The sequence below is a fragment of the Trichoderma ghanense genome (genome assembly GCF_004382785.1).
Source record: "Trichoderma ghanense strain CCMA-1212 chromosome Unknown scaffold_3, whole genome shotgun sequence".
Lineage (NCBI taxonomy): Eukaryota > Fungi > Ascomycota > Sordariomycetes > Hypocreales > Hypocreaceae > Trichoderma > Trichoderma ghanense.
Window position 1 is genome coordinate 2,089,022 of NW_027395666.1, and position 20,402 is coordinate 2,109,423.

General features: G+C 54.9%; 9 protein-coding genes across 9 annotated transcripts; 5 read left to right on the plus strand and 4 right to left on the minus strand.

The window, feature by feature from the left end:
• Window positions 1-259: 259 nt before the first annotated feature.
• On the plus strand, window positions 260-3,053 carry CCMA1212_004029 (Ubp5-interacting protein ftp105; the record flags this gene model as incomplete). Its single annotated transcript, XM_073701351.1, has 3 exons — window positions 260-355; window positions 463-1,173; window positions 1,239-3,053. The coding sequence occupies 3 exons, from the start codon at window positions 260-262 to the stop codon at window positions 3,051-3,053; spliced, it is 2,622 nt and encodes an 873-aa protein (XP_073560737.1).
• A 995-nt stretch (window positions 3,054-4,048) lies between these two features.
• CCMA1212_004030 (Putative epoxide hydrolase) lies at window positions 4,049-6,070 on the plus strand (the record flags this gene model as incomplete). Its single annotated transcript, XM_073701352.1, has 4 exons — window positions 4,049-4,055; window positions 4,483-4,574; window positions 4,675-4,805; window positions 4,885-6,070. The coding sequence occupies 4 exons, from the start codon at window positions 4,049-4,051 to the stop codon at window positions 6,068-6,070; spliced, it is 1,416 nt and encodes a 471-aa protein (XP_073560301.1).
• Window positions 6,071-6,793: 723 nt separating this feature from the next.
• CCMA1212_004031 (putative exocyst complex component sec8) lies at window positions 6,794-10,033 on the plus strand (the record flags this gene model as incomplete). Its single annotated transcript, XM_073701353.1, has 2 exons — window positions 6,794-9,312; window positions 9,379-10,033. 2 exons carry the CDS (start codon window positions 6,794-6,796, stop codon window positions 10,031-10,033), a joined length of 3,174 nt encoding a protein of 1,057 aa, XP_073560300.1.
• A 399-nt stretch (window positions 10,034-10,432) lies between these two features.
• On the minus strand, window positions 10,433-10,899 carry CCMA1212_004032 (uncharacterized protein; the record flags this gene model as incomplete). Its single annotated transcript, XM_073701354.1, has 4 exons — window positions 10,433-10,516; window positions 10,597-10,727; window positions 10,790-10,802; window positions 10,861-10,899. The coding sequence occupies 4 exons, from the start codon at window positions 10,897-10,899 to the stop codon at window positions 10,433-10,435; spliced, it is 267 nt and encodes an 88-aa protein (XP_073560302.1).
• A 435-nt stretch (window positions 10,900-11,334) lies between these two features.
• CCMA1212_004033 (uncharacterized protein) lies at window positions 11,335-11,949 on the plus strand (the record flags this gene model as incomplete). The annotated part of the gene is made up of 4 exons (XM_073701355.1): window positions 11,335-11,383; window positions 11,473-11,506; window positions 11,676-11,804; window positions 11,915-11,949. The coding sequence occupies exons 1-4, from the start codon at window positions 11,354-11,356 to the stop codon at window positions 11,947-11,949; spliced, it is 228 nt and encodes a 75-aa protein (XP_073560478.1). The 5' UTR covers window positions 11,335-11,353.
• A 385-nt stretch (window positions 11,950-12,334) lies between these two features.
• On the minus strand, window positions 12,335-12,976 carry CCMA1212_004034 (uncharacterized protein; the record flags this gene model as incomplete). Its single annotated transcript, XM_073701356.1, has 1 exon — window positions 12,335-12,976. One exon carries the CDS (start codon window positions 12,974-12,976, stop codon window positions 12,335-12,337), a length of 642 nt encoding a protein of 213 aa, XP_073560297.1.
• Window positions 12,977-15,428: 2,452 nt separating this feature from the next.
• On the plus strand, window positions 15,429-16,981 carry CCMA1212_004035 (Mevalonate kinase; the record flags this gene model as incomplete). The annotated part of the gene is made up of 2 exons (XM_073701357.1): window positions 15,429-15,626; window positions 15,698-16,981. 2 exons carry the CDS (start codon window positions 15,429-15,431, stop codon window positions 16,979-16,981), a joined length of 1,482 nt encoding a protein of 493 aa, XP_073560296.1.
• Window positions 16,982-17,373: 392 nt separating this feature from the next.
• Window positions 17,374-19,080, minus strand: CCMA1212_004036 (Protein farnesyltransferase/geranylgeranyltransferase type-1 subunit alpha; the record flags this gene model as incomplete). Its single annotated transcript, XM_073701358.1, has 3 exons — window positions 17,374-18,245; window positions 18,317-18,925; window positions 19,029-19,080. 3 exons carry the CDS (start codon window positions 19,078-19,080, stop codon window positions 17,374-17,376), a joined length of 1,533 nt encoding a protein of 510 aa, XP_073560299.1.
• A 664-nt stretch (window positions 19,081-19,744) lies between these two features.
• On the minus strand, window positions 19,745-20,318 carry CCMA1212_004037 (uncharacterized protein; the record flags this gene model as incomplete). The annotated part of the gene is made up of 2 exons (XM_073701359.1): window positions 19,745-20,186; window positions 20,269-20,318. The coding sequence occupies 2 exons, from the start codon at window positions 20,316-20,318 to the stop codon at window positions 19,745-19,747; spliced, it is 492 nt and encodes a 163-aa protein (XP_073560298.1).
• Window positions 20,319-20,402: the final 84 nt, after the last annotated feature.

A 20,402-nucleotide genomic window follows, 5' to 3' on the forward strand; every position in this document is an offset into this window, starting at 1 on the left:
ACGAAGCACAATGATGGGCAGCTCGACGCTCTCATCATCGAAACTTTTCTTATCGATAAGATACGGACGCAAGGTGCATCAAAGCCGGCAATACCGCGGGACAGGGGTCGCCTGCGCCACACGTGATCCGCCCTGCAGTTCCTGGGCAGCTGATGACGAACTCCCCTGCGAAGCTTCATCGTGGATCTCCAGAAGCTCCAGTCGGCTTTGGTACGTCATCTCAAACAGTCCGCAGGGCGCGAGGCCTTGTGCTGCAGAAATGGGTGCCAGCGACTCCAAAATCGGCTTCAAGCAGGGCATTTTCAAGCTGTCAGAGGAGCGCAACATTGCGGCGCACGATCCTTACTGGACCTCGGTGAGTGGTGCTCTTGATCCCCGATCCCACATGCTGCTAGGATGCGGATGGTGATGCTGGTACTGGTGCTGGTGCTGGTGCTGATGCTGATGCTGATGATACCTCAGTTCTGGGAACTTCCCGAGTCGTCTGAGGATGTGTTCAGCCTCTTCTCGCCCAATGACATCCGCCGAACTCGCGACAATGCCCTAGAGAACATCGAGACGTTGATTCAAGCCTTGATTTCGCGAATCCTCAGTTTACGTCATCATCCGTCCTTTCCCGATCCCGAACACGCTCCAGAACGAGACATCCTCAACTGCATCAGAGTCCTGACCCGAATATTGCCATATCTTTACGAGAAAGAGGGCCTAGGATCTTGGGAAGAACGGTTCTTGTGGACTTCGCGGAAGGGAAAGGGCCGAACCGGTACCACGAATGAAGTGTTGTTTGACGGAGCCCAGGAAGGGAAGGAACAGCACCAATCTGCAGCGGAGGTCCAAGAGAACCTGAAGCCTCTGGCAGAAGAACTGATAGACACCTTGATTGATCTCCTGTTCTTCTCCGGCTTCACTCTCCCTCGTCAGCCGGATGGCCATTCGAAGGTCACGTATGCCATATGGCAGAGCGGGGTTGGCTGCAACACCGCCGTGGCAACGACGAAAGAATTCGAGAGCAACAGATGCGAGATCCTCCGGCTTCTCATGACCCTTGCTGGTCAAAGCATGTACATGAGCGCTGGAGTGCTGCCGCTGAGAGGAGTGCGGACTCTGACTTACCTCTGCACGTCGTCCGACAAGCAGATCGTGCTCTCGGTATTATGCTCTCTTTTAAACACTGTGAGTACCCTTCGTGAGCTAGCTCTCCTTGACCAAAGGCCTCCCGACTAACTGCCATTCCGTAGACATTGAAATACAATCCAGCCAGCTGGCGCGTACCATACAACAATCTGGTGTTCAGAGACACCAAGCAGGTTCTTGTCACTTACTCTATACACTTTCTTTTAGCGATGCTCATATACCCTATACCCGAAGACGCAACCTCGGCCTCGCACAAGAACTACTTCCGTCATTTTCTCGGTCGGATCCATCGTCCGCAGGACTTCCAGTTCATAGTTGATGGGATGACCCGCATTCTCAACCAGCCGCTTCAAGAGAAGACTTCATACATTCCTGGCGCCCAGTCTTCTTCAAATCTTGCCCCGGAGGTCTTGATGCTTTTCTGGGAGCTGATCCAATGCAATAAACGGTTTCGATCCTTCATCATCGATACAGACAGGGCACATGACTTTGTTGTGCTATCTCTGTTTTACGCTCTGGAATACAGAAACGAGGCGTCAAAGCAGGGGGTTGTGCGCATGTGCGCATTTCTCCTACAAACGTTGAGCGTGGAAGTGAGCTTTGGCTCTCACCTGAACAAGACTTTTGAAGGCCAGGAAAGCCTCCCTGCGAGCATCAGGATCAATGCATTCAGGGGTACCTATGCCGACTTCCTTCTACACTCCATTTATACCCTGATTACTACGAGCCAGGGAAACTTTGCGCCAGTCTATCCCGCGCTTCTGGCGATCATCAATAACATAGCTCCACACGTGGAAGGCCTGAGTGCCTCAACCAGCTCTCAGCTCATGCATCTGTTCTCATTGATGGCGTCTCCGTCCTTCCTGCTTGCCAACGAGACGAATCATGTCCTTTTACAGTCCCTATTGGAGTCCCTCAACTCAATTCTTGAGAACAAATACCGCCAAAATCCGGAGCTGATATTGGCCATTCTGAAAAACAAGAAGCGGATTGAGGCACTTCGGTCGTTCACATTGGAAAGCGGCCAAGAGGAGATTGAAAAGATCAACAGAAGAAGAAAGGAATCGGGAAACCACTCTGGGTTGTTTGATGACGGATCTCGGCGGAGCTCAGCTGATAGCGTACGGAGCCCAACGAATACTCTGTCCAGGGCCCAATCGTTGGACGAAGCCCCAGCGGACAGTGCATTTGCCGTTGGTGACGACGAAGATGACGATAGCGATGAGGAGCCGCAGGCAACGCCGGCCGCGTCGACGGCTAGCGAAAATCCGTCGCAGGCGTCTTCTGTGACCAATGTCGAAGATGCTGTTCCTGTGCAGCTGCGAGGGATGTCGGAGAAGGCCCGCGGCAAGATGCCGGCCAATATCCAGTCCTTCTCCCGGCAGAACAGCTCAACAAGCCTTGGCGCATACTCGACGAGCAATCCGGCGTTTGGTGGCAGTTTCGAACCAACAGCCCCGTGGCTCGACACTTGGTTGCCAGAGCTACCTCTGCACACATTGCTGACCGTCATTCAGCAAGCAACGGCCGTTCTTCCACGAACTGCATTGGCTCGAGAAGCCGCGCCAGACACGCTGCGTCGGATCCAAAAGATTGAATTCATCGGCCTCGAGCCATCTCCCATACGAGTTCACTCCTTTGAGTGGTCGCCGCTGGCGCTTGGGTGGTACGAGTCCCTGCTCTGGGGCGTCATCTTCGCCAGCGAAATGCAGATTGCAAAAGGCACCATGGGCATATGGAACGGAACTGCCATCAAGCTCTTTCGCGTCCAGGAGACGGCACCGGCAGGCCCCACGCTGACCTCACCCAGAGGGGCTGTGGATGCCGTCGGAAGCAATATTGTTTCACGAATCGGCCAGATGAATCTTCGCGGCGCGCCGGCACCATCGACTTCTGCACCAAGCAGGGGGGCTTCATGATGGTACCGCCTGTATTACCACGACGCTCCACAGATACTTCGGATGGAAGGAGCCAAGAACGATCGAAGGCGCCGTGTGCCGTAGCCTGCTGGGACATGGATCAAACGGTTGATATGGCATTGCGATACGAGATTTTCTCTAGTTGGCGGGTATCATAGCAATCCCCGTCCTGCTTCCGTACGCACGGCTACCGACAACAGCCCAAGCAACCCCCAAGCTATCAACCTCCCGGAATCCCCGAATACCTGGAGGTACACGTCCCTGTGTGTGTGCGTGTCTTCATAGACATTGGTAACAAAGAGAGCGCAGCACACCACACCGGTCGACTACCTACCTTTGTAGCACTCGTTCTTCCTTTAGAGCGGCCCTCGTTAACCAATCAGATAACCCGACGTGGCTGGTGAGGAGGCAGCAAATGACAGTGACGCCCATGACAGGGGGGAGAGCTGGAATGACATCCATGGATGCCTGTAGGTATAGGTGCACCGTTGGCACCGATGGGCACCAAGAATCAGGTGCGGCTGGGGGTGGATGTTGGGCTATGTTTGCCGTGGCTGGAGCGAACTACTATTGCTATGAATTCCTTGCATATACTAATGAACTGCGAGCACGCACACATGTAATTTACACCGAGGCAACGTCAGCGATACTTTAAACGCATCTACTAAATGTACCGTACTTTAACGTTTGAAGGCGCCAGCATTCATGTCGCATGTATAGTATGTAGGTAGGGGTATTGTATGGCGGTCTTGGCTGACGCTCACTGATGGATTCCGCGCTGCGACTCGCTGTACTTGTATTATTACTGCGGTGGATGGGAAGTGTGGAAGTGGACGAGCGGTTGATTCCGTACTAAGTACCTATCTTGTACAAATGTAGCAATGCATCTAGGTGCATCCCTACGGAGTGGTAGGTACCTGCCTATCAAATAAGAGGATCGATTCGAGATGGATGATATCAGCGTACATGTGTCAAATGCACCCGAGGCAACATGCATGCCAGGTGGTTTCCATGTTCTATCCGCACAGCCACGAGCAGCTGAGTCGCGACTCTCCACGGCGGGTGGAAGCGAGGCCAGCACTAGCCACAGGCCAGTGGAGGCTGCTGTGATGATGCTGAGGTGCCCGGCCCATAAATTGCGGATTCGCAGCGCTACTTTGCCCCGTAGAGGCACGCTAGCCGCTAGCCGCCGCTTTTGCCAGGACGGGCTGCCACGATGATTGCAGCCAACCTGAGCCAGAGCTGCCCTTAATAAGTAAAGCCATCGGAGAGCGTCCCGTCGTGATTCTTCCGCCTTCTTCCCTCTCGCAAGCTCCGTTCCACGCGCCGTCTCCCGCGTTCCAGTGCCTGCGTCGCTGCGATGAATCCTGGCTTCCACTGACGCCATCGACGTGCACCGCGGCTCCCCATCGTCCGTAACCGTGAACAGTCAGTGAGAGCCGTTCGCCAACCATGGCTCAATCCGCTGCCGAGCCAGCAAACGCTGCGGCTGACGGGGAGATACGAGAGTACAAGATCCACGTAAGTGAACGGGAACGCCCTCTATCTTTTCCCTCTTTTTTTTTTAACAGCATACAAGCACCATGAAGCGGCACAGCTAATCAAGATGTCGTGTGCAAAGGCGTCGACCAAGTACCTTGAATTGACGCGGCAGAAGCTCGAGCTGGCCCGGCTGCCTCGCGAGATTCCCGACGCGAACTCGAGGTCGTGGTGGAATCCCAAGCCGTCCCTGGAGCCGCTGATCGACTACTGGTAAGTGCGCACTCATCATCCATCCTCGCCGTTTGACTTAGTGGGGTAATCGATGGCAAGACGTCTAATGCAATCGCAGGCTTGAGCAATTCCGCTGGAAAGAACATGAGAGGGAGATCAACCAGGCCGTCCCGCAGTTCAAGATCAGCTTCCAGACCTCTGCCCCGGAGGGCCCTACAAGGATACACTTCATTCACGCTCGGTCGCGGCATCCCAATGCCGTGCCTCTGCTCTTGATCCCGCCATTTCCCTTTAGCAACCTATCCTTCCGCCACATCACCGATACCTTTACGGATCCCAGCGATGCGACCGCCGACCAGCCCTTTCACCTCGTCATGCCGTCGCTTCCCGGCCTGGGCTTCAGCGATTCTCTACCGGACGGCACGCCCGTCATCCCCAAGACATCCGAGATGCTCGATACCCTCATGAAGCGACTGGGGTATGGGCATTACCTCGCGACCAACGCTGGGTCGTCCATTACGCCCGACGGCGGAGTCGATTGGAAGGTCATCAACCACTTGGCTGCTACTTACCCAGATTCCTGCCTCGGGGTCCATTTGATATCGCCGCCGTTGAAAGCACCAAAGGCACTGAAGTCGCCCGTCGAATGGACGAAATGGACGTTGGCAAAGACGCTGCAAACACCCATTGGCGGTTATACAAAGGAGGATCTTGCGGCTCTTCAGAAGAACGAGCGAGAAGGAGCCAAGAAGACGCCTTCTACAAATATCCTTCCCCTGGGGCCGTTCGGTGGGGGTGCCCACGATCCCAATACGCTGGCTTACGCCCTCTGCGATTCTCCAACCGGGCTGCTGGTGTTTTTCCTAGCCGTGTTCAGAGCATTGGATTCTGAGAAAGAGTACACTTCTTTAGATCTCGTCACGACAACCAAGTTGACGTGGCTTCCGGGTCCGGAGGGCACGCTCAGATTGCTGGCAGACAGTTATCTATCAGGAGAGGAATATGCCAAACTTTCGCGAAAACCCAAAGCATCCATTACAGTGTTCTTGGCTGACGATGGGGCGGGACAGAATGGTTCAAGTTCAGCTCAGCAAAACGCCTCCTCGAGGTCGGCCAGTCCGTATGCATGCCCCAGCTGGGGCAAACAGCACTATGACGTCGTCTGGACTGGCCGAGCGCGCGGCAAGCAGGGGCTCTTAGCTTGGGAGCGACCACAGGTGATTGCAGAGGGCGCGAGAAACCTCGCCAAGGCATTGATGGCCGTGGACAAGAGGCTCCAGGCACCTGTCAACGGAGCGGTTTAGATGGATGGTTGTTGGGGCAAAGGGGATTTGTTTTTGACTTCTGTGTAATTATACTCCAGGTGATCTGGTCATTATCTGTTCTGAGTAATAGGGTAGCTGTTTGATTGTACGTTGGAGAAGTTGATACCATATATCTCAAGACGTTGAACCTGATGTCACCAAGGACTACTACTAGTACATGTGTGAGATGGTTTGAAATCCGCTGAGGGGTCAAGGCCTCTTCCCCGGCAGACGTTACAGCAGCGACAGCGTGTAGGTTCAAGCAGCAACCTGTGAAGGATTGTGAGGATCAAAACAGCTGCTTTAATGTCATAATGGATTATGGACGCCTTTGACGCAATATGGCCATCTCAGAGGTGGCATATTCTGTGCTCTTGATAGCATCGCCCAGTCAGCAGCCGTCAGCTTGAAGCTTTGGCGGGGCTTCACGGCTTAAAGTCAGGCCTGTAGCTGCGAGCTGGTCTGTGCGTGCTCTGGCTGCAGACCCCAAGCCAAACCTCAGGGTCAACCTCCAGCCAACAGCTCTCATCTTCCTGAATCGACACAATTTTCCCGTCTTGCGGTTCGCTGCTCTCTTCTACGTGCATAGCACAAAGCACGAGGAACCACCGCCGAGCAGCCACAATATTCCAAGCTCTGGTCGCGCCAGTTCCTCCGTCCACCGCACACGACAACGATGCTCGGTGCTGACCCCCTCTGGTGACACTTCGACTCGACGGCACCATGTCCAACGGCTACGGCAGCTCGAAGCGCGGCGGTGACGGGTACGGCAACTTCGCGAGGTCAGCCGACGACTACGATCCGTATGGCGACAGCAACTACCGAGGCGAGCGCTACAATGCCCAGGCCGCGGCGCCGCAGAGCCTCCGCAACATGCCCTCGCGGCCGCGCGTCCAGGAGACGAGCGCCGAGAGACAGATAGCTCAGGTGCTGGACCACATCAAGAGCGAGTGGCCGTCCATGTGCCGGGAGGATTGCGTGCCCGTCCAGCTCGCGCTCCAGCTGCTGGACAACAGCTCGGTCGGCCGCGCGCACGACTATCGCAAATTCCAGACGACGCACAAGTACCTCCAGGAGTCGCTCAAGAACATTGTGCACGAGCACCACCAGGGGTTCAACAGCTCCATCGGCACGTTCCACAAGATACAGAGCAGCATCCAGGTCTCGCAAAAGCGAGTCCGCGCCCTCAAAGAGTCTCTGGCGCAGGCCAAGACGAGTCTGTGTGCGACGGACCCGGGGCTGAAGATCCTCTCCGAGGAGTCCAAGGAGTACGATGAGCTGCTGCAGACGCTCAACGAACTGGACGACCTTCGAGCTGTGCCTGACCAACTGGAGGCCCGCATATCAGAGAAGCGATTCCTCACAGCCGTCGACGTGCTGCAAACCGCGTTGCGGAAACTGAGGAAGCCCGAGCTGGACAATATCGGTGCCCTGAGCGATCTGCGAAGCTACCTCGCCAATCAAGAAACTGTTCTGATGGATATTCTGGTGGAAGAGCTGCATGAACACCTCTACCTAAAGTCGCCGTACTGTCAGCAAAGATGGTCAAGCTTGGCCAAGAATCGAGGCGGCCTCAACGAGAGCAACCACCACAACGGCGCGAACCAAGCCGTTACCCCGTTCTACCTAATATTAGATTCGATGGATTTCGAGAGGCCGGTGCTGGAGGATCCCATGAAGAACCCAGAGGCGGACACATTCTACTATGTGACCCTACTAGTTGAAGCGTTGAACAAGCTCGGCAGGCTGCAGAACGCTGTAGAAACTCTGAAGCAGAGGCTGCCCGTCGAGCTGTTTGGTGTTGTTAATGAGACCATTAACGAGGTTGAACAGCGACACCCAACTTCGTTCCGTTCCGCCGTTGGGAAGCTGGATGGTGTGCAGATATACAGCGCCAGAGAGCTTCAGATGCGAGCGGATGTCATTTACGATCTCCTGTGGACGCTCTACGGCAAGTTTGAGGCCATTGGAGAAGGCCAGCGTGTCTTCCACGAGTCTATCAAGGCTCTCATCCGCCGTGAGGGCTCTGGCAATAACATTGCCCTGCTCGGCAGCTTCAAGGAGCTATGGCACCTTTACCAGAACGAGATCCGCTCCCTTTTGCACAACTACGTAACGACAGATGCCGACGTTTACCAATTTGATTCCCCTACACCGGGAGCGGGCGCCGGTGGCAAAGATGGCATGCGAGAGCACCTGTTCAAGTTTTCGGAGACCGACACCAAGTCCACGGAGGTGACTGCGGAGTTTGATGCGCTGGAGAGCATCATTCAGGCTACGGTCCCCGGTCTGACAAGTGGCTCCCGAAAACCAGGCTCCGAGAACAAGAGGAACAGGTCAACAGTGGATGATGTCGGCTCCAGGCGGAGTGCCGGTTACGGTGTGAATCGACAGGCACAGGGCTCTTACAAGTCATTGGTCGAGCCGAGCGTTTTCAACATGAGTCTTCTCCTACCGCCAACGCTCATCTTCCTGCAGCGGCTGAAGACCATTGTGCCCCCTGGTTCTGATCTCGCCACGAGCACACTCACCACATTCCTCGACAACTTCCTGGTCAATGTCTTCCAGCCACAGCTGGACGAAACGCTTGGGAAACTGTGCGACGCCGTCTTTGGCGAGGCCGACTCGTTCTTACAGGATCCCGACTGGAACCAATGCTCTCAACGGCCCATATTCAAGGGCGCTACTGCGTTCTTCCAGGTCGTCACGGCGTTTTGTCGAATGCTGGGGACCATTCCTCCGGACCAAGCGCTGAGCTCTCTCATTGTGACGCAGATGATGCGCTACTACGATCGCTGTTTCAGCTGGTTCCAATCACTCGTGACTAAGAGACACGACCAGCCTGCCGACTCGACCAATCTGCGGGCATCCGCGCGCTTTTCGGTGCAGTCTAGCGAGGTGAACGAGGTGGCGCAGAAGCTTTGGGCTTCGGAGGAGTTGGATAAAAACGCATTGATGAGGAGAGAAATACAACTTCTAATCCAGAAGACGAACAGCCAGCGGCTGGAAGCAAACGACGTGATCCAGGATCGAGACACAATCTCAGCATTGTGCCTCTTATACACCAGCATGAGGTGGCTGGCTGCGAAGATACAGGGCTTGAAGCACATAACGGCGCAAGAAACGGATTCGTCGCGGCAGCACCTCCCACGCCAGTCAAGCCAACGGTGGACGTTGAATGACCTGAGTAAGACTTCAGGGCAAAATTCAGTACAGCTTCCACTTACGGCAGAGACGGCTCAGTAAGTTACCCTCCGAGAATCCGGCAGGTTCCATATCCCCCGCTAACCGTGTTTCCTCCCTGATAGAACATTTGACACGATCGTGTCGTCCTTTGAAGAGTTGGCTGCTACAGCGCTGCTTACCTTGCACATGGAAGTGCGCTGTCGGATCATCTACTCATTGCGCAATACACTGTCGCCAGATTCGGCTCCGTATGTTCTCGAGCAGGATGTGAGAGAGCCCGACCCGCAAATCATCAGTCTGAATCAGGAGCTGGTCCTCCTGGACGAGACCATTGTGGAGTTCTTGCGAGAAAGGGAAATCGTCTTTATACGGACCGGGCTAGGCATCCTTATCAACAGCTTCCTGGTTCAAAACGCCCGCTTGGCCTCTCCCATGAACGACAAGGGATGCCACCGCATGCAGCTCAACATCCTTGTTCTCCAGCAGAATCTCAAGAACATCGAGGATGGGGTGGACCTAGCAAAGGCAACGAGTTACTTCCAGCTCTTTGAGAGGGGTCCCGAGGCGATTGTCGAGAAAGCGCGCGAGTACAAGGACAGGCACGGCATGGGGACGCTGGCGATTGATCTCAACAGCTTTTCGTATGACGAGCTCAGGGCCTTGGTGGAGCTTTGTTACAGTGAGCAGCTGGCGAATCCGGAGAGGGGTATAACGGCGGCTGCGAGGAGGCAGATGGATAATAAGTTTGCAAAGTTGAGCGAGTTTAAGTGGGAATAATGGTTTGTGCATTGAAAGGCGTACTGGGAGTTGAACGGATGATTTGAGGAAGATGAAGGCGGCTGGGGGTCATGTTTGATTGCCAGCAATAGACGAGGAAGCTTATGTGCATTGAAGTCTCAGTCATTCTTGTCGTGATGAGGAAAGATGAACGGTTTGAGAACAGGCAGGCATTCGTGTAATCACATATAGGGCGTTGGGTGATGTGCAAACATTTGTTTAGCAGACGGCGATTTCTTTGAAGCCAATCGTTGCTGAGCAAAACTATCGTTATCAAGTCATAACCGCGTTGCAATCAAGTGAGTCCTGTAAATATTACCAAAACAAAGAAAAGAAAAAGAAAAAAAAAAAAAAAAAAAAAAAAAAAAAAGACAAGGCAGCGCCGTAGAAACAACAACTTCACGTCCTCGGATGCCTCATATTCGCCAACACCCGCGCAAGCAACTCCTCCCGGGTATCGCGCTTATTCGGAAACAGGTTTCTCTATAAGTGCACCCACAAGTAGTCAGCCATCAAGAATTCGACATGAAGCTTCCTCTTCGCAAGGATGCATGATAGCTTACCGCGGCGAGCCACCTCCGCAACTCTTCCCTCGTCCATGTCTCGGGGTCTCCCGTGGGATCTGGTTGGGCGGGAAACATGTCGCCTCCGAAGATGGACCACGCCGCGGCTGCGACTACGACGCCTCCAAAGGCTTTTCAAATGATTTTCAGTACTGAATCAGTTTGTACTGTGAGATTGAGGGGGTGAATATACCGAGCAGTACGTTCTGAAGCATGTTTTAGTTATCGGAGGGTTGCTCCTTGTTGGCTCGGGGTGTGACTTACTTTGGACTTCATCGCGCTGTCTAGGGCAGTGTTGGGCATCTTGAGGATAGGGCCCGCCTAATTCTGATAAACGTCGTTGATGAGGAGGGAGAGAACCAATGGATGGACGATAGCTTGTGATGATAATATATCAACCAGCCACTTTGCAGTGATGAGATGTGTTTTCTTGGTGATCTCGCCTCATTAAAGCAAGGCAAAGCCACTTACAGCTGAAAGTGTATGACGAACGCGCACACACACGCACACCAACGCACGCTGCAGCGCCACACCATCCAGCCACACTTCCCAAACTTGTGGCTGCCCTGCTGGTTTACCTATCCCAGACAAGGCCTGGTCCGTGCGTCCCCGCCCCGCGAAGCTGCGAGCGCACAAAAAACAATTTGTCCCGAAAAAAATCCACCATATCTCTCGAATCGTAAATCTCGTACCTTTCCGTCGTCTGTCCCCCAACTCATTTCTCTCCGTCTCACCGAGCCGATCAAATACCGCCAAAATGCCCAAGGAGGTCGCTGACATCAAGAAGGTGAGGAGCATTACTCTATTACCATTGAACGAATGATGCGCCGGATTTTTGGAGGAACTGGGCATTGCTGACAGCTTCTCTTGTGACAGTTCATCGAGATCTGCCGTCGGAAGGACGCTTCCTGTATGTATAGTCGACGCAGCTAGCCGAAGGGCTGCCAACCCCCCATCCCAAATCTCTTGGGCGATATTCGAGAAGACAGTCAGCAAGATGGAACGAGAGATGGGATGAGATGAGGGATTGAGCAAAAGACGGAATTGAATTGAGGTCGACTAACGTTGGAAACTTGCAGCCGCGCGGATCAAGAAGAACAAGAAGGCCCACAACATCAAGTTCAAGGTCCGATGCCAGAAGAACCTCTACACTCTGGTGCTCAAGGACAATGACAAGGCCGAGAAGCTGAAGCAGAGCCTTCCTCCCAGTATGTCATTCTGACACTTCCTCCATTTCCCCAATTTCACCCGCCGCTGTCGAGAGAAACGACGAGAGAGAGCCACAGACGGAAAGCTGACGAACCTCCCCCTTTTACAGACCTGCAGATCGCAGAGGTCCCCAGGAAGAACTAAGGACGGGATTGCATTGGTAAAAAGAAATCGGAAAATAGGGAGCACGTCGTTTCGGTGCAATAGCAAAAAGACTGCCTAGCGCTGGTAGATCTTTTTTGCCAAAGGGGACATGTCCTATTGAGGCGATGCCGGAAAGGGTCGAATTATAGATATATTTTTCCAATGTTTGTCTTTTTCCAGCTTTGTTTGGTTTGCCATGACTGAGAGATACAAATAGTGGGAAAGCAAACAAAAAATAAGATACCTAGCATCGCAGGCGGCGTTTTCTCTGCCAACTTTGTGGTGAATCTGCCCTTCTCCCCAAAAAAACAAAAAAGGGTATTTTTTTCTCGCTCGAATGAAATTCAATCCTCGGTGCTGCGTGTACTCGAAAGAAGAGGACCGGTTACACGACATGTCTGAAGCGGCGATGGTCCTTCTTGAGGGCCAGCTTCGCCAACCCCTCCAATCGTTTCCTCGGGACATCGCCCGCCCAGAAGACGATGAGATCCTCCTTGTCTTCCTCACCGGGGGCCTTTTCAATCCTCCACCCAGCCCATATGCTCTTCTCCAGCCCCTCCTCCCGCAGCTCATCCTCCAGCGCCCGATACCTCTTCTGCATCTCCTCCCGCTGATGACCCTCGACCGTCACGCGACACACGTCAAACACGTCGCTGCTGTCCCTGTGCTGAAACGCCTCTCGCATCTGCTCCCTCGCGCCCGCGGGCTCCATGTGGAACAGCAGCACGGAGTCGCACCCCGGCGCGGCGAACTCGCTCAGGCTGCCGTTGGCCGTCCTGTTCTCGGGGCTCTGGATCCACTCGAGGTGCGCGTCGGTCGAGTCCCAGGGGGCGGTGACGAGCAGCGTCGACTGGTCCGTGGCGTCGGTGTACATGCTGCTGAGGTTGGCGCCGGGGCTGAGGTTGCACGGCTGGTCGCGGCGGACCCAGTCGTCCTGCATCTCCTGGACGGTCATGAGCGTTTCGAGGAGCTCGAGGGCGTCGTAGTTGGGGCGGAGCTTGATGATGGCGAATTCGGTGACGGGCATGGTCGGGGTCGCTGTGGTATGAATGAGGTGATGAACGATTGTCCTTTTGCTTGGTTTCAATCTGTTGACTGTTTGGATTATAGGTACGGAAAGACGCAGTTGTTACTGCGGGTGATTGATTACACCGAGGGATATCGCCCAATTAGGCCGGCCTGTGGTGACGACGACTTCCCGTATATCGTGTGGTTTGCGTAGGATTGCGGTTACCCAGAAGCCATCCCCAGGCCCCTCACACTTTACTTATAGAACAACCAAAACGCCCCGAAAGAAACATCAAGTTCAAGCCACAGAACAAAGCAGCCCACCATACAAACAACGTGACCGGTCGGAGCACGTGTCGCACCGGATCGACAGATCACGGGGAAATAGCATCTCACAAGTTAGGGATGCTGAATAGTAGTCCCTTGTGAGTCTGTGGCGGAGGGGGGGGGGGGGGGGTCGTCGTCATCGCCCCGCGCATCGCTTGCGGACGCAGAGCCACGCAGTGACAGGATGGCGGTGGCATTGGCGGGGATTCGCGCTTGGGACTTGTTCGGTTTCTGCGGTTTATCAGGGTTTTAGGCTTTTGGAGGCTTGGTCGGAAGTGTGGCGTTGGGATTGGATTTGGGGGGAGCTGGGTTGAGGGGAGGGGGAGCTGAGATAGGAGGCTTGGCAGGGACTTGGGAAGATGAGATTGGGGATCTGTCATGGTTTTGTTGCCATTGGACGGGGAGGAATGATGCTGTAATGGGGTGACTTGGGGTGAATCGAGTGCTTTGGGAGCTGTAAGTGTATGGTCTGCTCCCATGGATCGAAGAGGGCGTAATTAGAGTGCTTATAAGCCGTTCTTGAAATGACGCCCAGGAGCATAGGAATAGCCCGTGAGACCAGGTAATCAGCCCTATATAACGTTCTTGGATATTGTCAAGACCATATATGGTTATGATTGAGGAGAGATGGCTAATTGATGTGGCCGGATAGAGATGACCTACTCCATGCCCTCGTCTAAGCTGAGGCTCATAGACGCAGAACTTGTAGGTGCTAAGGGGCTTTACTTTGAGATGGATGCAATCAGGTCGGCCATGCCGACCGTTCTGGCCTTGTTCAGGTAGGCCATGGTCGTTCAGGCAGCCACAGCCGCGGAGATGGGATTCGTTTGGGCTGGACCCGAAGCCGATATCCGTACGCCGTCCTACATGATGCCGTACCTACTGGGGATTGATGAAGCGTACCTCAGGTGAATGATATGGCGATTGCCGTCCACACAAATGCAACCCTTGCTCTTCAACTCATCCTTATCGGTATCGGTTCTCTTGTCCATTCAAGTTGGTGGAGCTGATATCAAGCTGAGATGCTTGCATCATCTCAAAAAAAAAAAAAAAAAAAAAAAAAAAAAAAAAAACAGGAGCATAACAACGCCGAAACACGGCTGAGATCCTGCCGCACAGCAGGCCAATACGAATACGGAGCGGCATCCCGCATCCAACCGCTGGCAACCCGAACCCACACCCAAAAAGGGCTCTAGCAAGCAAAGCTGGTGCGAAACCCGCCAATTGGTTCCAGCAAATGGGCGTCCGCCCAACTGGTAATGGATTTCTTCCAATTGGCGCTTCCTCATTCCTTGTGCGCAACCCACCAGTCACCCCCAATGTTTGCTGCTCCAATACCCGCATGTACAAAGCTGGCTGAGATGTACATAGGTAGCTTTGGGCCTAGTCGCGGCCGGCTAATGCAGGCTCGCGGTTTGCGGCATCGTGGCAGCAACAGAGACGGACAGAACGAGACCTCGTACGCGCATTCGTGTAAGAGCCCAGTTTGCGAGAGGTGTACTCACGTGTACTGCAGCGCAGACTTGACAGGCTTCTCCTCACGCTGGGCACCTCATTATCACCTGCTCAGATAAGCCAGTATATAGGTACATAGTATATCACTCGTGCAGGTCGCTTGGCTGTCAATTGGGGACAGCTGCTTATGAGTTAGAACGGCTCTGGACAGATTGTGGGCGAGACCGACATCAAAGAACCCACCATCCAACTCACAAGTACCAAGTGCGCAGGGTCTTTCTTCTTGCACTCATCTGGTAAGGCTGGGCCGCGCTAGCTCCCGCTTGCTGAGCAGCACCGGCGCTTTCCGCACTGTACTCGGTACATCTCCATCACATCCCACGATTGCTCCAACGTTGGACAAAGCCTCTCCTCTATCGCCCGCCTCCTTTCTCCAACCACGAACCTCGAGCTGTTGGCAGCTGTCCAGATCACTTGTCGCGCCACTTTTGCACACAATCTGTACGACGACTGCTCCTGCGCGACAGAGGACAGATACGCCCAGACCCCAGCATTCTGCTCCCCCTGGCCGCTATCCTTGCCAAACCTCAAAAACGACCCCTCTGCCCCTCGTGTCGTGGGCAGTTTGCCGGATCACCACTCGAGATACAGATTATTCATCTCCTCAACGGCTGAAGAAAGGAGCTCAGATGTCTGAAGGCACAGACACCCCCAGTGTCTCCTTTGAAGAGACCAAGCCGGCCGTCAATGGCGGTGGAGCGTCTCTGCTTGGGCACCAGCGCAACCTGTCGCTTCGTCGACCGTCCGCTCCCATGGCGCCGGCCTTTATGGTGTCTGCGCCGGGCAAGGTGATTGTCTTTGGAGAGCACTCGGTTGTCTATGGAAAGGTGCGTGTTCCTCATATCGAGATCTGGTCGTTCAATGGCTGACTGATCTCTCCTTTATTTGTCTTATTCAGGCCGCCATTGCTGCTGCCATCTCCCTACGATCTTACCTCCACGTCACAACGCTGTCGAAGTCGAAACACACCGTATCGCTTCGATTCCCCGACATCGACCTCACACATACCTGGGATATTGATAGTCTCCCATGGGCAGCGTTCCACCATCCAGACAAGAAGAAGTCGTACTACTCGTTGGTCACGTCGCTCGACGAGGAGCTGCTGGCCGCCCTGCAGCCACACATCGACGAGGTCTCCGCGGACAGACCTGAAGATATTCGAAAAGTCCACCGCAGCTCCGCCACCGCATTTCTCTACCTCTTCCTGTCCCTGGGATCGCCGCGCTTCCCAGGATGCCTCTACACCCTGCGCTCCACGATCCCCATTTCCGCTGGCCTGGGCAGCAGCGCTTCTATATCTGTCTGCTTAGCCGCCTCCCTCCTTCTCCAACTGCGCACGCTCTCTGGTCCCCACCCGGATCAGCCTTCGGAAGAGGCTCGCCTCCAGGTCGAGCGTATCAACCGCTGGGCCTTTGTGTCCGAGATGTGCATTCACGGAAACCCTTCGGGAGTCGACAACACAGTTGCCACACAGGGCAAGGCTGTGGTGTTCCAGCGGACAGACTACAGCAAGCCTCCGTCAGTCCGCCCGCTGTGGGACTTCCCCGAGCTGCCTCTACTTCTCGTGGACACAAAACAGGCCAAGTCCACGGCGCACGAAGTGGCCAAGGTTGGCAAGCTGAACAAGACACACCCCAAACTCGTCGGCACGATTCTCGACGCCATGCACAACGTTACCGATGCCGCCTCGGAGCTTATCGAAGACAAGAGCTTCGATCCCAAGGACGAGGAGAGCCTGCGCAAGGTCGGCGAGCTGATGACGATCAACCACGGCCTACTGAACTCCCTGGGCGTGTCTCACCCTAGACTGGAAAGAGTCCGTGAACTCGTTGATCACGAGGGTATCGGATGGACCAAGCTTACGGGCGCTGGCGGCGGCGGCTGCTCCATTACCCTGTTGAGGCCAAACGTGCCAAAGGAGAAACTCGACAAACTGGACGGGCAGTTCGAGGCTGAAGGGTATCAAAAGTTTAGCACCACTCTCGGCGGCGACGGTGTCGGCGTGCTGTGGCCGGCCGTACTGAAGAACGGGCTTCACGAAGACGAAGACGGCATGGAGATTGATGTGGACTTGTTTCTCAACGCACAGGGGACCGAGGGTGTAGAACGGCTCGTCGGCGTCCACGGCGACGGCGGCGAGAGAGAAGGCTGGAAGTTCTGGCGAGTGGAAAGCGAGCACTAGGCAGACGGAGTGAGCGTCAAATCCCCCGTTGAGCCTCTGTGAAGATGAACCAAGGCGAGGAGGTAGACAATATTAGTGAGTCTGGCGTTAGGAATCAATGGCGACAGGGGCATCATCATGGCATGCGATTTTGGGCATTCGGAGCGACAGGAAGGGGGGAAGGGAGTTTTAGCATCGACTTCTACTTCTACGCATGAGCACTTGGTCGCTTGCTAGGCGTTTAAGGAACCGTTTTCGCTTTATGACATGATCAGCCTAATAATGAAATCATTGCTAATAAGCACTCAGAATAGAATGTGACAAATTTGGTGGACATCCTTACATCTAAAGAAAGCAGCCATACATATACACAAGGGTTACAGCAAGGTCAGATATGCCACGCTTATGCTCCTCTACTTCAGCTCTGCCAAACGGTACTTCCAGTATCCCTCTCGCACAGGATCCCACTTGTCCGACAGCCGCTGCAGACACAGCCTGGCCTTTTCCACGTCTCCCTGCTTGTGGTACACTTCAGACATGAGGTCCAAGGCATGCGAGCTCCTGACGCTCTCTCCTTCGCCTCCCAGGTCCGTGAAGAACTGCGACGCAAACTCGCTCACCGTCCCGAGGCCGCGCCCGCCCTTTACCAGCACGCCGCGCAGGTAATGCCACGCAGACTGGTTCTGCGGCGCAAGCAGAATCTTGTCCTTTGCGTACTGCGTCTCCCTGTCGATGATGGCGTCGGGGACCTTGGGATCGTGCTCGGTGGGCGCCGAGCCCGGCGTCGAGACGGACGGGTCCGAGAAGACGATGAAGAAGCGATGCGACCAGGCGGAATTGTTGCGCAAGTCATCTTCAATCATGCTCTGCGTGGTGGCGAGCTCAAAGGGGCTCCAGTAGCCCAGCTTCGTGACGAGATACTGCCTGTACGACCAGACGTGGTAGTTCTTGGTGTCCTCGGCGAGGATCCGGGAGATGAAGTCTGTCTCGGACTTTGCAAACTGCTTGGCGGCGTCGGGGTCGGCGGCGAGCGTCGCGGCGAAGTGGTGGTCGAGGAGGAGCTGGCGGTGGTGCCAGATCTGGTAGTTCTTGAGGTTGTCGAGGGCGACGCCGTTGAGCCACTGGATCTCGTCGAGGACGGGGAGCCCGAGGGCGGAGACGATCTTGAAGCGGTACAGCCAGACGGTGTAGTGGGCTGGGTTCATGGCGATGACGCGCTCGGTGAGGCGTAGGCAGCGGGGGGAGTATTCCTCTGCGGCCATGACGGCGCGGAGGTACGATACGGCTGGTTGAAGTCAGTCAGGACAGCCCCTCTCACTTTGGTCAATATAGCCCTTCAGGAAGATCGTTGCATACCCTCGGCGTATTCATCTGGATAGGCAATCCTGGCCAGCGCATCTTCGGGCTCCGTCTGCGGAATGGGCGCGACATCGTCCCACTCGGGATCACTCGCCAGCGGCCCCGGAATCTCTCCGTACAGCTCCCTCTTGAGCTCCGCCATCTCTTTCCGCCTCTTCTTCTCCTCGTCGAGTTCCTCCGGTGAAATCTCGCCGCCTTCGCCCCGGGCAGCAGCAGCCTCTCTCCTGGCCAGGAACTGGCGGTGCAGCACGTCGAGCGCCGTCAGCCTCGCCTGCGACAGCGTCCGCTTCTTGAGCTCGTCGAGGCGGTACGTGCCAATGTCGCGGCCGTGCTTGTCCTCGCCCCAGCGGTAGCCGTTCTTGAGCCGGCGGCAGGGCAGGCCTTCCTTGGCGACGTGCTTCCAGTACTCGCGGTCCGTCTTGTTGGACAGCGACACGAGGCGGTTGGCCACGGGGAGGATCAGGTTCGCGTGCGCGTACGTCTTCTTCTCGGCGGGCGTCAGGCCTGGGAAGCCGACTTCTTCGAAGCGCTTCTGGACGGGGTTCGTCTGGTAGAAGCGCTGCTTGGACCGCTCGCCCACTGTCTCGGGGGTTGCTTCGGGGGCAGCTGCAGAAGAAAGACGGAGGAAGTTAGATGGGTTTGATTTCTTTTTCGTTTTTTTTTTTTTTTTTTTTTCCCCTTTTTATGCAGCAGATTGATGGATCAATACCTTTGGAATCGGAGGTGGCAGCCTTTGCAGCGGCCTTGGCCTTGGGTGGCATGTTGGATGCTGGAGGTGCGAATGGCGGGGCTTTTTGGGGGCTGTTGGAGAAGCTTGGGAAATATTGAAGCTTGGAGGTCCCGTCTGCCACCAACAGGCTGGAGTCTTCCCCGCGATTGGCTTAGGCTGGCTAATGCTTTTGAGAACAATGGGAACAACAATGAGATGCACGAGGCGCTCGACTTTGCATTTATTTGGCGCTGTTTACATTGTGGATTGACATTGAACTGGACCTTCTGATCTACCTGTATGGGTTTTCTTTGCGCTGTGAATTTCCACTGCCGCATTCCATCTTGGCTCAGAGCAGCCAAGGGGTGAATATCATGAGACGGTCTTCACAATGCTTGCTCAAACCTCTAAAGTACCAAAATCTCCACCTTGGGTGCAACAAGCTTGTACTGTCGATTCAACCGGCTGTCGTATTCTCATATTGCCCAACCCTCAAAACGGCGGCTGCATACAGACTGCAAGGCCCAATATATCGGACTGATCCGTTCTTGGGTGTCGAGCTGCCAGGGGTTGCTCTGGAGAATCGCGCTTGAAAATGTAGCTTCACCTGAAAGATACCTTGATACCTTCATCCGATTACTTGCTGAATCGTTATTTGTCGTCTGCATTGGTGTATAGGGTATCATATGGCTTGTAGTAGTATATAGAATGTGTCATCACAGAGCGCGGAAATTTTGCGACATGATGAGCCACCTCTTCAGCCCCCTCGCCGGATTCCTCGCCATGGCATCCCAGTTGGGCACCAGCACAAACGTCTCGTTGAACATCTTCTGCGGCGCGTCCCGGCCCTTGCCGAACCGGACCTTGCCCATGGTGGTGACGACGATGCTCATCTTCCGCCCGCTCTTCTCGTTCTTCTCGCTCTCGTAGACATTCTCGGGGGCGCCATACTGGAACGAAGGGTTGATGATGTGGGCGTCGAGCGATTCGATCTCGTACAGCACGTTCTCGCCCTGGGTTTCGAGGAGCTTGGAGTACTCGGCCGGCGTGGGGACGACGGAGCCGTTGATGGAGATGTCGGCTGGGATGCTGTAGCGGTTTGAGGAGTTGATGTAGAAGGTGTCGAGCTTGGCGCGGCTGTTGATGGCCTGGTAATAGCTGCTCGCAAAGTTTTCGGCAGCTGTTTCGCGTCAAGTTAGCGACTGAAGCCCGGGGTAATATTAGTAGATGCTGAGATGACGCGCCTTCGCTGGAAGCCCTGACTTCCGTGTCCGCGTCTGGCAGTGTCATGATGCCTCTGTCCCTGGCAGCATCGGTGCCGTTTCTAATTGCACTGTTGATGCTACTCTTCAAGTTCTGCTGGAAAAGGTGGCA